At 43.7% G+C, this 16056-nt stretch overlaps 1 protein-coding gene and 1 long non-coding RNA gene across 3 annotated transcripts in view; both read right to left on the bottom strand.

The window, feature by feature from the left end:
- Nucleotides 1-7709: 7709 nt before the first annotated feature.
- LOC109970747 (uncharacterized) lies at nt 7710-9796 on the bottom strand. Of its 2 annotated transcripts, none has more exons than XR_002276449.1 (4): nt 9669-9796; nt 8488-8725; nt 8316-8363; nt 7710-8029 (listed from the first exon to the last, which is right to left on the bottom strand). It is a non-coding gene; the product is annotated as an uncharacterized LOC109970747 (long non-coding RNA). The 2 variants fall into 2 exon arrangements; XR_002276450.1 differs by having other exon boundaries at nt 8488-8699.
- Nucleotides 9797-12977: 3181 nt separating this feature from the next.
- The window catches only part of erf (Ets2 repressor factor), a 31570-nt gene continuing 28491 nt past the window's right edge, over nt 12978-16056 (bottom strand). Inside the window, 2 exon segments of the mRNA XM_020618509.1 lie at nt 12978-15858; nt 16004-16055. Of these exon segments, the coding sequence (XP_020474165.1) occupies nt 15229-15858; nt 16004-16055 (682 nt within the window). The 3' untranslated portion in view covers nt 12978-15228.

Raw genomic sequence — 16056 nt, 5'->3', positions numbered from 1 at the left:
TGCTCACGGCTGACCTCCCTGATCTGTCATCCAGGGATGATAACAATTTCCCAGAATCTATCACAAGAGATCCTGTCGTCTTTGACAGCCCTTCCCCCTCTAAAGTGTCCCGCGCTCTGACTGAGTCCGCCTGAGAGGACTCCGAGTGTGAATTAGAAGAAAAAGAAGAGGAGGGAGTTCGGTTTTGAGGGGATCTGCTTCTGTCTCTGTTCTCATCAGAGTCTCTCTTCTCTCCTCCTTCTGGGGCATCCCCCACACCACGACGCTTCCCCCCTTTGGCCCGGGTGGAGGGAGGAGAGCGCCGGCCCTGCTTTTTTATCGGCTTCATCTTTTCATCTAGCTCGCCTTTTCTCTGGACAAGTCTTTTTATTTATTTATCCCAGAGATTCTCCTTGGCGTTCCTCTCTTGCTCTGCCTAGTTTTTTCTTCTTCCCTCTCCTGTCCGTTCTTTCTATTTTCCTCCTCTGCCGGGGCCTCTCTCTCTCATCCTGTCTTGTCTTTGTTGTGTGACTTGCCCACCTTATTCCAGAGAATCTGAAAGAAAGGGAGAAGGGAGGTTACCCATGTGGCAAACACATTCAGACATGCACAAAGTCTATTCACTGCAAAAGATAGCTACTAACTGCATGGCGTGCAAAAGAAAAGTGACCGACTGAATCAAAATCAAACATCTATGAAAACATTCCAGTTCCACCAAAATAAAAGCACAGAAAAATGGGACTCTGTGACTAAAATTAAGAGCAGTAAACAGTTAAACCATGATTTTAAGAAATATAGGCTATTCCATGATAAATGATGCACCATCATACTAGAGTAGCAATGAACATGACTCATGTACAAACACATTACACGTTTTTTCATTACATAACAGGCTCTACTCACATTACACAGGGCCCACATCCATACCAGGTATGAAAACAGGAGCCCATATTGTGGGGTAAACACAAAATAGACTTACAACACAGCATGGAAAATAGTGAGGAGCGCTTTGCATTTGCCCAGACAAGCCTTTCTGCATGCACTCCTCTCTCACACACACACACTGCTTGTTGGCTGGGCCGTAGAGGCGGGGGAATTCCTTCTTTGCTCGCATACTGAAACCCTCCCTTTCTCTCTCTCACTCCCTCTCTCTCTGTTGGGACCTTTATCTATGTATTTCAAAGCAGAGTCAATCCGCCCCTACAAACTCCGTTTCCTGTGGACAATTACCTAACTTCCCATTACTTTATTTCTCCCTCTCTCTCTTTATGCTACTACTACATGTTCATTCTTACCCCCTGCCTGCTTTCTCTCTTCGCTCTCTAATATCGATTTCTACCACTCATCTCTCTCTTTCTCTCCTCTACTTCCACCTAGTCTCTATCCTCATTTTGTGCTGCAGTCATCCGGAAAAGCAGAGTTGTTCTGAAGAGCTGTTATTTCACACCAAAGTCATTCAGTATCACTCTTAGCCATGCCAGAGCCATTCAGAATATCTCCTCTTCCACACTGGACTCATTCACAGTTCTGCCTTGGTTTAGAAGGTAAAACAGATTGATTTTGCTGACTTGTTGAACCGAGGACTGTTGTCATTTAACCGGTCTGTTTGCTGTGTGACTGATACACACAGGACTCGCCTCCTGATCCTAGTTGCTGTGCGTGCTACCTCATTTCTTCCAATAAAAGAGCCTCCACAAAGCGACGAGTGCCAGAAAGATGTTTACAAGTGTATAAGAGTAAGATTCAACACTTCCTCTTCTATAAGCTCTGTCATCCTTTTGAAACATCTCACTCCCACTCTGATCTTCACTGTCAAAATGTTCTGGAGTGATCTCTGTCAAGCACTAGTAGACAATTCTGACTGTTTGACTGTCTGTTAACTTACATGTCTGCCTGTCTGTTCCCCCACCGGTCTCTTGCTTTCTGTCTGCCTGTCTCTTTTCCCTTTTGCTGCCTTCCTGTTCATCTCTGAATGCCAGCATTCATTCAGGTCCTTTTAATATCTGCCACATCATATCGGTTAGAGAGAATTCCATTTTCAGAGATGAGTGCCGCCTGTCTCAAGGCCACATACACAGCAAACATCTATGTCATGATAGTTGATAGTGTATACAGAGAGCTAGAGCTCACAGCCATCCCTGCACTCTATGTAAATCCCTATTTAGGACAGGCAGCCGAGAGCAGCCACCATAAAATAATTTGGCAGCCAGCCTTACTTGGTCATGATTGAGGTATGCTACGCATGTTTACTCAGTAGTGCACTGTGTACGGCAGCTGGTGTCAAGTCATGGGTCTAATGATAACAGCTTAAAGACATATTGATGCAATTTACACTCCCCTCTGTAAAATATGGTGCAGGGAGTGGGTTTAGTAGGCTTATGTGTCCTGTGTTTCATGTTCAGTGATCAGAGGGCTTTCTGCTCTGCAGGTATACATTAAGTGCAGCATATCAAGCACACTCATTCTATCATACAAAATAGTGTTTACCCTCATTTAGAGATTGCCATGAGTACATAGCAAATATGGCTCTATGAGCTAAGTCATGTGAGGTGAGAAAAACATGAACTACTGCCTTACTGGATGCATCATTCAGTTCAGCTGAGCAGCTGTCCGGGTTTAGGCCGCACTTTAATCACTTTTTCAACTGCAACTGTGCCAAAACTAGCTGATAACTCCTTATCATGTATGAAGTACACACTGAGTTAACGTGATTATGTTTAGGCCATAAACATATGGGCTTGCATGCCCTCAGAGTTTTGCCAGCCTTGCCATACATGTACTATAAGAATCCCACAAAGAACCTTCAGTCCATTATGATATGTTTTAACTTACTGTGGTGTTGCTGAATAATTTCAATGGCATATTTAAGACTCACAAAAAAACTGTATGATATTCAAAAGTGTTGTCATCCGTAGAGCACCTCTTTAAAATGTATAACAGGATTACTACAGTGCTTTATAAACGACAGGCGAGGGTGTATAAATATATTGACATGATCATAATCCAGAGCAGATAACAGTTGTTAACTTTATCTAGACACGGCCCAAAGCACAAAATGCAAACTAGCAGAGGTGGTGTCGTCACCTCTGGTTTAGCTGGATAGCACCGTGTATGTGTCAATGCTCGTAGTACCGCGATTACTACCAGTTTTACTCCACAACACAGCAGGCCGTGACGTGCAGCCACCAGGCCTCGGCTACACACAAGGCCGCTTGGAAATCCTCTACTCACTGCCCCCGGGAAATAACCGGTTTAACGGGCATATTAACCTTTAATGTGATAGACCCATATTCCCTGTGCAGTCTAACAGCTTACAATGTCCCAAACTGATGAACACGTTAACTTCGCCAATCTACTACACAGATACACACAACACATCGAGAAACAGCCGACAAAGTCGGTCGCTTGGCCCAACCGAAAGTGACAGTCGTCTGGAAATTTGGCTAAAGCTTCCCGGACAACTTTGTTTTGACCCTCGTCGTTTGCTCGAGTGCTACCGTGATACAAGAGAAAGAGTCAATATGTTGCCAGAAACTAGTCCAAGGAGAAGGCCCTCAGACCCCTAAAAGCACATTAATTCAAATAGCCACGTTGGTTCATGGAAAAGCTGAGGAAAACAAGTCCGTGTACGACAGAGGACGTGGAATGACAAGCTTTCGGAGCTTGACACAACGCAGGAAAAATAACAGTTGTTCTAGGAAGTCCAACGGCGGTTATGGCGTTGAATTTATTTCTAGTGGAAAAGTTTCTAGCTCACTATGTCTCGCCGCACCGCTCCCTTTTACGCAGAAGACACTCAATCCGCCCTGTCCTCCTCTCCACACGCCACCCAGATATCGGAAAAATACGCGGATGAACTCAGCTGCTAATACTGTTTATGTTCAACATTAGCAGCTCGGCAAAAGCACAACAAGCCCCACTGCAGTGCTGCAGGAGAGATATTTGTGGCCAGCCTATACTCACCAGAGCTAGTAGAGAACACCGGTGTTTTCCTGGTGACTCCCCCGGGTAAAATAAGGCAGGATGGCCAGTCGTCCGCAGCTGCCAGTTAGCGGTCGCTCATGTTTCTTCAGCAAAGCAACTTAAAAGGAGGAAAAACTACTGCCCTGTACATTCTACACTACAGTCGCAAAATGGTGAATGAAGCCCCAAAGCCTTGACAACCAGCCCATGCAGCCAATCGCGGAGCACGAACGGATACAGTAGCCAATAGGATCACAAGAAAGGGAAATGAAGGCGGAGGTACGCGGCAAAGTTAATTTGATCGATGTGGAACCGCGACCAATCACAATGTGGGGAAAAGAGAACAGCTGTTGGGAGAACGAGGCTGCGGCGACCAATGGGATTCCTCTATGGGCATCCCTGGGACCTCTATAGGGCAGGCACGCAGGACAAGAATAAAATCTTTCCACTATCCTCTCCCCTCTCTTCTTCTTTTTATCCTTCTTTCATTTGTCTATAAACATGTAAACAGGGCCGAAGACTGAGGGGGACTGTTTGTCTTTTCAAAACCGGTTATTTTCGTAGAATAAAAACCATTAACATGTCATTATCATGTTGAACAGAGATCAATATATCACATCACAAATCGTCTCCTATATCAAAATTTCAGGTCACACTTATAAAACTGTTTTACTTAACTTTTCATGTATCTGTACTGGGCAACGTCTCCACTGTGACCCATATTAAGCCACAGGTTGAGTGTAGTTCCAACAGGAACCACAAAAAACACCAACTCCCAAATTCTCATGCTTTGTCTCTTTCCATCCCTCTCACAAACTGTACCCTCCCCTCTCAGCTAATCAGAGGTGCTCTACAAGGCTCAGCATCCCCTAGTCCCGCCTCCCCATCCAATCGGTACAGCCGCTGGAGGCCATACGTCACCAGCGTAACGTGTGATTGGCTGAGGGGCCTAGGGTCTGCAGGCCAATGACCGAGTGCTGTGATGAGGTCATCGTGCTTGTTGCCATCAGCTTGGCCAAACACAAGAGTGAAACCCCAGTGAGTAAGTTGGTCCAAACAAGGCATTATGGATCCTAAGAGAGTGACCCATATACACCGTGGGCCTCCGTGCGTGCACACACATACACAGTGTGTTTATACAGAGAGGCGTGCATGTGTACGGGCAGGTGCAGACTGTAATTCACCGAAGAATATAAGATGACGCAAACAGACTAAAAACATACAGTGAAACATGCATGAGTGCATAGGCAAACCGACACACACAGTGCATGTGCAGCACACAGGCAACACGTCCTGCAGCGATTTCATAAGACAATAATGGTATGTGGATTTCTGTGTAACACTGTGACACCTTGTTTCTATAGCTTACAGGGACAGATGGCGAGTTTGGTCAATGGTGATACAGAGCTGGCTACTTGCGCCATTGCAGTCTGTCTAGCACACGCGCACACACACGCATATGCACATAGGCAAGCGGGTACACTTACCACAGCTACACACAACTGGGCGCACGCATGCAAGCAAGCACCTACACACACATAGCAGACGCAGTGGAGTTATAACATGTTTGGGCGTTACATAAGCTGTACGTGTACTGGAGCGCGCGCGCGCACACACACACACTGCAGCCAGCCTTGTGCAAGCAGACGTACTCTTTTGTGTATTTTGTATAGACTATATAGGCATGCAAGCATACAGACAGGCACTGCTGCACACACAAGAATGTACACTGCAGGTTTATTTTTAGTATATTATTAGTATATTAGTGCACACACATATATATACTCACGCTCAGAAAAAAGGAATTATTACAGATTTCATGGACAACTTGCGACTCATAAATCTGAGCAAATGCACAACAGGCGCACATGTAAGTGCAGAGTGATTGGGATCTCCAGACATCTCCCACACCCCTGACAGTGAAGCACTGCAGTCTCTGTCTCTTCTTAACTGACTGTTCATTCACCAAGTGTGTATTCAGAAATGTAGGGCGAGTACAAGTTTGAGGGGTGGCTGGTTTCATAAGGCACTGCTGAGAGACAGTAGAGCGAGAAAAAGACCAGATCTTTAGGTCTCACAAAGGCTTCAGAGTGAGGCTGGAAACAAAGTGCGGAGGAGAGTTTGGTGTTAGAAGGTAGAAGTGAAGCAAACAGTGAGTGAAGAGAATTATGAAAGAAAGGCTGCTGTACTGAGAAAAAGAGGGACATGAATCATGAAAGAAAGAGTGAGGAAGAGGGGGATACAGAGCTCAGGAAGACAAGCAGACACCAACAAAAACATCCACAGAGGTGGACCCAGAGATTCTTTGCAGAGGAAGCCGTGTTGTTTGTGAATGAGTGTCTTCAATCCGGCTGGTATTAGCACCTCTGAGCACTTCTGAAGAACAAGGCAGAGAGCTGTGGCTAAGCCTCCTGTTCCAGTCACTTTAAATGCATTACAGCCACTTAACCATTAAACAGCTCCGGGACCCTGCACTGAACCCGAACTGACACTCTAACCCTCTGATTCAGGAGTGTGTGTTTTTAAAAAGAACAAATCGAGAGTGTGAGATGGACCAGATGAGTCCTACTCTACTCCTCTCCACCCTGGCCAACATTCGGAGGTTGAGTACAGTAGGTTTAACAGCCTGCACCTGCTGTGAACAATGCAATCTGAGATGAGTGTGCAGTCACTCATAGCCACTGGCTGAATAATTGTCTGCAGAATATTGTAAAAAATAAAAAAAATTAAAAGCACCACCAGTTAAGTTTTAGACCACCTCAGTTTTTCCAGTTGGTATTAGTGTAATTCAACAGCCGAACACACCTGTGTCATTGTATCTACAACTGAAGTCAAACATAGCCGGGACAGACAGCGCTGTAAAACTCTCAACACATACACAGACAAAAAGTGGGACCACAACATCACTGGTGAAATGTCCTCCTTCAGTATGGATGGCGGGTCACTTTCAGCCACTTCTACAGTATTTGCAGCAGTTGCCACTATAGCTCAGTAGATGGCGCCGTCTTATCTGTGTAAAACGTACTGACCTTAAAACGTGATCTTAGATGTTCCTGTTTTTGTCTGTTGTGTGGTTGTTGTCAGTTTGGGAATTCGTTGGAATCATGAAGGTACAAATGATGGTTTGGTGTTTTGTCAGATTCACAGGCATTTCATTAAGGAGCCTGACAGGAAAGTAATTTTCACTTTATAAGTATTCAGACCCTTTACATAAGTAAAAGTAGCAATTTAAGTAGAAATCCTGCATTCAAAATTTCACTTAAGTACAAAAGTATTAGCATCAATAAAAACTTAAAAACCCAAAAGTACTCATTATTCAGAATGGCACATCTGAAATCAATATTGACCATATTACCAGATGATAATTACTGATACATTATTGTGTCCTACATTTTAGTATTATGTTATACTTTTAATTTGAAGTACTTTACATGCTGCTGGGTAGCTTGTGGATTTCCCACCAGGGATAAATGAAGTTTTGATCATACTTTGCTTTATTGATCTGATTTTGAATAGTTACTAAAGTTTTCAAACAAATCTAATGCAGTAAAAATGTATGATATTTGTTTCTGAATAGCAGTGAAGTCCAAGTACGAAGTAGCAGAAAAGATAAATACTAAAGTTCTAATACAAGTACTTGAGTATATGTACGTACTTAGTTACTTTCCACCACAGTTTGCATATTATTATGAAGTGGGCAGAGCTGTTAAACATTCGATAAGTCACAAAAAGGTTATAATTAGAATAAAGTTTTATTTTTTAATATAAGAAGAACCACTAGAAGTGACTTTGTCCTTTCAGCAGGTTACTTTGTGTTAGTTTGGGATCTCTGACCAGTCTGTGATGAAGGCCTGTGGAAGCACACTTCTCTTCACCTGAGTGAGATCCCTCCAGGTAACCCAACTCCTCAGCATGTCCGAACCAGACATCAGGTGAGAACGTGCTGATGAGTCAGCAGACCTGAGCCACAGCAAGCAAACGCTCACGCTGCTCTGGTGCCCCAATGAGCCACACTCGGAGACCTGCAGCTGTACAGGTGCGCACCTGTCATCAGGTGACCCTCTACATGCTGACTGACTGCCTGTGTCTGAAATTAAACACATTTTTAATCTATTTCAGTAATTATATCCTTACTGGGACAATCCACTGTGTTTAAACAGGTGGAGGCGTAACAGTGCAAACTATAAGCATACACAGAAATAAATATAAAAGATTTTTTTTAAAAGGCATAAAATAAAATGTTTGTCCTTAATAAAGTGACTACCATTCACGTACATTAACACATCAAGACAGACAGGAGAGATAACTAACTTATTTGATCTCATTCTTAAAATTGTCAGTACTGATATGAACAAGGGAATCTAAATATTTACCATAGTGACAGGCTTAATTGTACCAAGAAATCCAAAGAAGCACAGCACCTAAAACAGTTTTGAAATAAAGGTCACAAAAAGTTTATACTGTATACACAAGCACATAAAGTCTGTTTCTCTTTCAGAGTTCAGGACTGTAACTCGTGATCAAAGATACGTTGATGCACCTCACCAGGTTTTAAATGTTGGAGGTCTCCCTGTGACCTGCTGCTCAAAGTGAAGTCCCAGCAGGAGCCCAGCTACAATGCATGATAATTAGCCTTCTGTTGTGATCGAGGTTCTGTCACCGGCTCTGTGGACTGCGACCTCTGACCCCGTCACTTGGGCAGACAACAACGCTGCCCTGTTGGAGGCCAAACGTCCCATCAATCAGCGGCCCGTCCCCTGTTGAGATCAGCAGCCAAAAAATGCTTGAGAACAGATGGGAGGGGAGAAGCAGAGCTCAGGGTTAGAGAGGCTGAAACAAATGAGGAAATGATTAACAAAGTTTTTAAAAATGAGAAAACAAAGGCTGTAAAAGTGGGGAAAGTGAAATGTGGAGGCTGGACAGGGGTAGTTGCTGCCTGAATGCACAACAGTCAACCCCATCAGGAACTGAAAGGACCCGGTGCAGAAACCTTACTGACCATTAAGGAAACACACAGTTACCCTCACTTACCCAGGGGCCCCAAAAGCCTCACTGCATTATTTAATAATAAATGGCAAATGTGTTAATTTGTACCAATGACATACAACTTCAACTACAACAGGCCCTCCATCACATAGCCCTAGTTTCATAGAAAGGCCTGTACTGAAGCATAGTTCTAAGACATGAGTGGTTATCATTCATATTTGTTTGTTTAATCAAGTGAAATATTATTTATATAGCCATTATATAGCCAAAAAACACAAACCACAACTATGTCTGTGTCCTCACCCTAAAATACTCCCCCAGCTGGTTACAGACATATAACCTACCTACCTTTATTTTTGATATATTAAGCTCATTTTTCTGAAGGCAGTTTTTTGTATTTTCGCTTCAACAAGCCTGTGAACGCAAGGATTTGACCTGTAATAGAGTATTTTTCACAGTGCGGTAATGCTGCTTAAATTAAGGTATTCAGTTTTCACACTGGGTTTTGCACAGATTGAACAAATCAGATAAACTTAAACTTTTAACGAGTTTAAGAGGTTCTGAGGGTTATTTCTAGCCTTCAGCAGAGCCAGGCCAGTGGTTTCCCCTTGAATTTACATAGCCTTCTCTGACTTATTTGGACCGTGACCCTGTTCAGAGATCAGCGGTATAGAAAATGGACGGCTGGACTTAACATTTCTTTTCCCCAATTAAGTACAAAATGTGCTCATCTGACTTACCAAGCTCTGGTTTGGATGTTAAAAACGGTTTACTACTTTTTATGGTAATTACACGTAGTGCAATTACAGAAATGGTTCAAGTACTAAGAGACCTTTATTCTCCCTCCATAGCAGCGACTTTTCCCTCAGTACAGAAGAGACCTTTATTCTCCCTCCATAGCAGTGACTTTTTCCTCAGCACAGGTTTCGAGACGAGCAGCTGATCAGTCTAGACATAAATGTGCGTTTACTTATAGTCTTCAGGCGAACACTCAATTAAATCGCCATTATGGTTCAGCGTGAACATCCTACGATTCTCAGACACATCTCGCGAGAGTTTAGAGACGTGAGGAGAGATGTCGGTGTAGTACCAACAGCGGACAGAGGGGGAGCTAGAGCATCAGGGAAAATATTTAAATAGTTGCAAAAAACTCAATCACGGGGAAATCAACTCCTGAGGCACCTTTAGTGCACAGTACAAATTCTTTATTTAGAAAAGATTGAAGAAAGAAAGAAAACCAGAAAAAGTCAGAAGCAGTCACATCTATCCATGCCCTTCATGTACTGTTTTGCGCTGACATTCTTAACCATGCAGTCTACGAGCACTCTGTGGAGAATGTGTAGAAATAACAGGAATAACTTTGTTTCAGTGGAGAATTGTAGTGTCTAAAAACTGGAGACTTTTGATGCTTTGGCTAAGGCTGGTAATTATTTTGTCAATAATGTAAGTCATTTTAAAGCAAGACTTCACTGGTGCACGCCTCCATGTGTGAATATTTCCTGGCTATCATTCACTCTGGGACAGTGAATTGATTAGTTTTTAAATTTTGTGCCATTTTTTTTCTAAAAAATCTTCTTTGGTTAAAGCTTTTAGTTTGGGCCATAAAAAAAAGAGGCAATAATAGATTTTTAAAAAAACATCATTAGGACTTCTTGTCATAAATAAAAGCTTGAACACAGTGCAGCCAGACTGTGACATAATTAAACCAAGCCCAGGATGATACAGCAACAAACAGCCAAACTCCGAGCAGTGGAACAAATGTTATTGTGATTTGAATCATGAGACAAAGCAGAAGATAAACCCACACGGTGTAAGAAAAAATGTGCCAGTCTGATGAGTAATTAAACCTTCCATGTAGACAGAAGTTTAAAAAAGGTGGGCAGATCAGTGAGGAGTCATCTCTGACACAATTAGAATCATAAATTATTAAGTTTGCAGAAATTTTGTCAGAGCACTCATTGCCAACGGTGGGGTCTCGAGGAGGGAAGCTTTTTCTTTCTGCTGCTTCACTCGAGATCAGCCAAATACTTAAAACTGTGCATCTTCCATGTGTAAAAATCACAAGGAAGTTAATAAATGGGTAATGTTAGAGTAATTTCTACATGCTAACCAGTGTCAGTGCCATTCAGTATCTTATTATTAAAACATTTCTCATCTGAATGAAATAACACTATGAAAACTCTCCAGAGGTGGAAAGTATTTACTCAAGGACAGTCATTAAGTACAATTTTGAAGTATCTGTACATTGAGTATTTTCATTTCCTGCTACGTCATACTTACCAACAGTCCAAAACCCCAAATAGTGTTTATCATCAGCAACTGGCTTTAAGCAGGGAATATTTGGCCGACACGTTTCACTTGACTAATGTGTAAATGGAAAGTTGTTAAAGCTCTATAACCAAATTGTACACAGTACAATTATTAGTCATTTTATGTCAGTACAATGCAACTTTAATCCCCCAAAAGTAAATTCATACAATTATTTACTCTCATTTTTCTAGCTTCAGGTGGACACATGAAAGAAAAACACAGAAACCAACATCAGTTTTTACCTTTTTTAATGAACCCTGATTATTGTTTAATTACAAATGAAGATGAACATACAGAAGAGAAACAGAAGCTCAGGTGGTTCCTCCATGTCTCACGGCCAAGGTGGACATGAGGAGAGACAGACGAGCACAGAGAGGACAGGGAACAGTACAACGCTCTTTTTTTCTTACAGAATCCTCCAAAATGGAAAAATATATACACAACATCAAAAAATAAAAACGATTGTTACTTTCCCCTGCTGTATATCAGTGTGGGGATTGTGACCCTTCTCTTGTCCTTGGTTAGAAAAACATCGCGAATGAAAACAAAAACGCACAAACACACACACACACACACCAAGCCTGCAACTGAAGCTGACTAGATAAAGTTCATGGCGCTCAATAATTACAAAAATAACAGGAATATGTCTGGGAAAAAAAACAGAAGTAAATACGAACAGCATTGATGAAATCGAGGGCGGAAATATCGACCCGCTGGGAAACAGTTATTCTCTCTCGTGTGTTTTGTTTCTGAAGGTGAGGCAGCACATGCACCGATGGTCCAGGCACCGCTCAGTCATTTTTCTTCAGCGGACACTTGTCAACTGTTTCACCCGTCCTTAAAATCAGAGGTGAGTCTGTTTGAATGTTGATGAACAGGTGACAGGTTGTTTTGTGTCTGCTGAAGAAAAATAACCAATGAAATGACACTTGAGTAAGAGAGACACGAGACTGGAGCTGGTTGGACAATGTGGCTGTACTGGATAGCTCTGTGTGCGTATCGACACACGCACACAGTGAGCAGACTACGGGAAGTCCCTCTCTCTTCACTCCACTCTGAGGTTTTGTGATGGTGTGTGTGTGTGTGTGTGTGTAGGACTGTACCATCTACTCCAGAGAGACTGCGGGGGCATCTGATGTCACGTGTGATGTCATCTTTCCTCTTATTCTCTCCAGAGTAAAGCCTCACTCTAACCAGGACGGGGGGTGTGTACAGGCGGGGCTCAGACCCACCCGAGTCCACAGCCCACACTCAAACCACATCAGCATGCTGCAGAGATGCTGGGAGACAGAGCTGCAAACCTGTGTGTGTTGTCCAATCAGAAACAGTCTGCTTTGAACATGCCAGTCCGTTACCTGTTCCCCATTGCAACCTGCGCCTCCACACTTCTCAAGCAGATCTGGGTCAAACTGTGGCTGCTTTTAGTTCACAGCAGGTGAGGTTTAGAAAATGAGCCAAAATGTTCACAAAGAAAACTGAATTAGAGTCACCTTTCTGTGACTCCATCCTGGTGCGGTAAACCCACCCAGCTGCTGCTCCAGAGATCATAAAACAAACACACCCACTAGGAAGGTAAATACGATTTGACCCAGGTCTGGTTGATTGTTCGTGCTCACTCGCTTATTCTTGTCCCCTGAATACACAATAACGGCTTTTTTTATTTTTACAATATAAATATAAAACTCTGGTACCGATGGCCTTTGTCACGGCAACGGTCAAGAGAAGGCAAGGGTGAGAAGGCAAAGGCTGAATTATACTGTGAAATATGCCCATTAGAATATATACACATCTTTACCATTAAAAATACTAGGATTTTCCTGATTTGTATCAAATGACCATATTGAAATATAATATTTGAGTTCAATATATATTTGACTAAAATATATATGTGTAGATTTACGTATTCTGTCTCTCTCCTTTACAAAAACAGAAGGCATGGTGGTACTGGGTGTGATACAACACTTTGCTGGGGGTACTGGATAAAACTCATGGTGGCTTAAAAAAGGCACAATCTTATTTGAAATTTGTTCATTAAAACGGGCGCAGTGTCTTTTTTTCTTTTTAAACAATATGAATAAAACATCATAAAAATAAGTTGTTTCTCAGTATCTCAGTGAAGGTTTGCCTGAGTTGACCTTGATGTTGGACATTCATGGTTCCTGTTCCTCACTAGACAAAGTCAGTTCGCTTCCATCGTCGCTTCTCAAATAATCACATGAACAGATTCGGCCGCTGCCTCTGAAATACACAACGGCCTCAGGTCACTGCCAATGCCCTAAAATACGGTCCACATCCTCAGAAGGCAGAAGCATCCTTTGACAGAAAGAATACCGTCTTAACAGAAACAGGGGACTGCAGAGGAGAGCTGCTGACCTGGTTGTTTCAGCAAGAAAACACTATGAATGCCCTCAAACCTCCAAACCCCTCAAAGACTGAAGTCCTGCAGGGACACAAAACACCGCAAAACATTTTGCGTCCTCAAGGCCTGATACGTTGGGTCCATGCACACACATTCATAAACAAGTGTGCCTGTAAATACAACCTTGCTTGCAGCTGCTTCCTCATTTCCTCAACAACTTGAAATGAAAAGGAGCAAAAGATCTGGCGCCTTCCTCTGATCCCCAGGGGTCTTGTTTGTACAGCGGGAAACACGTCCATTTGCTGGCTAACAAAGGTACAACAATGCTGTCCGCCTGTGTGACAGGCCAGAGGTTGAGAGGCCAAAGTTCATCAGAATCTTTGTCTGTCCTCAAGATGTACAATTCCATCCTCATTTTACATCTTTATACACTGTTGTGAATGAGCTGAGGATGAAAAGAGCACTCAGTCTGGCCCTGGTGCAGTCTGATAGTGTCCAAGTTGTCTCCTGCAGAAAAGACTGATTGGAGAGTTTGTTCTAATCACCTCTTGAAAGGGAAAAGAATTCCCTCTCCACTCTACGATCCATCACTGCGAGGTCTTTTTGTTCGCTGTCCTCCATCTTGTAAATGACTGCGTTGCGATGGGTGCAGACAGAGAGGCACTTCTGTAATCTCTATCAGGGCTGTTGAGAGTGTTTTGAGTAACACTGGGATCTGTCTGTTGTGGTGAGGACAACGGAGGAACAAGCTGACAAGGGGAGCTGGGGGAGAAAAGCTCACTGCATCCAAGTGAGCCAGACATGTGAAACTCAGTCTACTGCTTTACAATTCATGCTGCCTGTGCAGAGGGTGGGAATTGTTTCACTGTACCAGATAAACAAACATTAAAGGCATGATGTGGGCACAGGTGTGATGTGAAGTGATCCCTGGTAGACTTACTGGCTTAACTGGCACTATGAGGGCAAGGAGGCATTGAGAAGGCAGTGTGCAGTTGCTAAGAGATAGTAAGAGTAGGCTCCCTCCCTCTAGGGCAGAGGTCAATATACAGAGTCTGATCATCTCTTAGTGTTGTGTGTTGCAGCAGAAACACAGCTGTGCTCGTGCTTGATAAGGTACCAGGTGTCTTGCCATGTAGTACACCAGAGGCTACACAGGCACATCTATGTTGGATCACCTCACATCTACCTGTTGACAGCAGGTTGTCCACAGCCTTGTTAATGCAAAACTGGTGTCAAAACATGAAGGTAACTAAGGCGCATTCTTTGTATCAACATGTAGATGTAAACTATGTAGGACAACATTGGTTTCTGTTGAGTAATTTAAGGAGCGAGTGGCACAGTGAGGTCAGCAAAAAGTGCCCAACAACTCCTTTAATTATTGCACAAAAGCATCATTTCCTACATAGGATACATGTCCACATTCCAATAAACACAGAAGAACAATTTGAAAGTGGGTTTAGGTGAAAACCTTTCAGGTTCGTCTCCATTTCCCACACTTTAGGTCTAGGTCACTATTGCAGACATGAACCCACAAGGCAGTATGGTGTGCACATGTTTGCTGACGGGACTCCCAGAGGTGTGTGTTTTGTAACTAAGCAGGATCCCTGTGCGCGTGCATGTACACATGAAACTCAGCAGCCAGTGTTTTCCAGAGACAGCTGTGCTGTAGCCCTCTGCAGCTCCGAGCTCGCTCTGCGCTGGGTGGGAGGTGGTGGCAGCATCAACCCCAAAATAACACCACCCCCTCTTCCTGCCCCATTTTCCACCTCTTCCCCTCTCCTCCCTCGCTCCTTTCCCTCCAACTTCTCCATTCCCTCAGCCCTCACTTTCTTGTCCTCAGCTTCGTCCCTCTCTCCATCCGCCTCCATCTTCTGGTCTTCACTCCAGCGGCGTTTGAAGCGTAGTTTGAGCGGGATGCAGCGCGTGCCCCCAGGGCTGAGGGGAGCTGCCTGACCTGGCTCGGTCTTCAGGCCAATCAGAGGGAAGGCCAGGCTGCCGCTGCCAACTGGAGGAGTTGCAGGAGTCTTGAAGACCTCGTCATCGTCAGGGTCTTCATCGTGGTTATTGTGAGGAGGAAGAGGAGCAGAAGGGCTGCTGCCATTTCTGTTAGCCTGGCATTCGTTGGTGATCTGATCATGATAGTGACGAGCCATCGGGGTGAAGAAGTCACCTTTGTCATCGTTATGATTCGGCTCATCTTCCTCACTGATGTCGGTCACCTCCACCTCCTCCTCTGACTCGATGTCTGATATGGGCTCCACCTAGAGAAGAAGAGGAATTTACAACACGCCACTTTATTTAGGACTCTAGCCAACCGATTTCTTATGCTCACATATGAGACATTCCCTAGACCACAAACCAAACACAAGCAGAAATGGCGCAATCTTTCTGCGTCAGCAGTCTCACCTTAATCTTTGGAGGCCCTGCAGCCAGGGCGGAATTGGGTATCTGGCCAGACC

Source organism: Monopterus albus, unplaced genomic scaffold, assembly GCF_001952655.1.
Source record: "Monopterus albus unplaced genomic scaffold, M_albus_1.0 scaffold206.1, whole genome shotgun sequence".
Lineage (NCBI taxonomy): Eukaryota > Metazoa > Chordata > Actinopteri > Synbranchiformes > Synbranchidae > Monopterus > Monopterus albus.
Note: the sequence above shows the minus strand (reverse complement) of the source record. Positions and strands in the feature narration are given on the sequence as shown.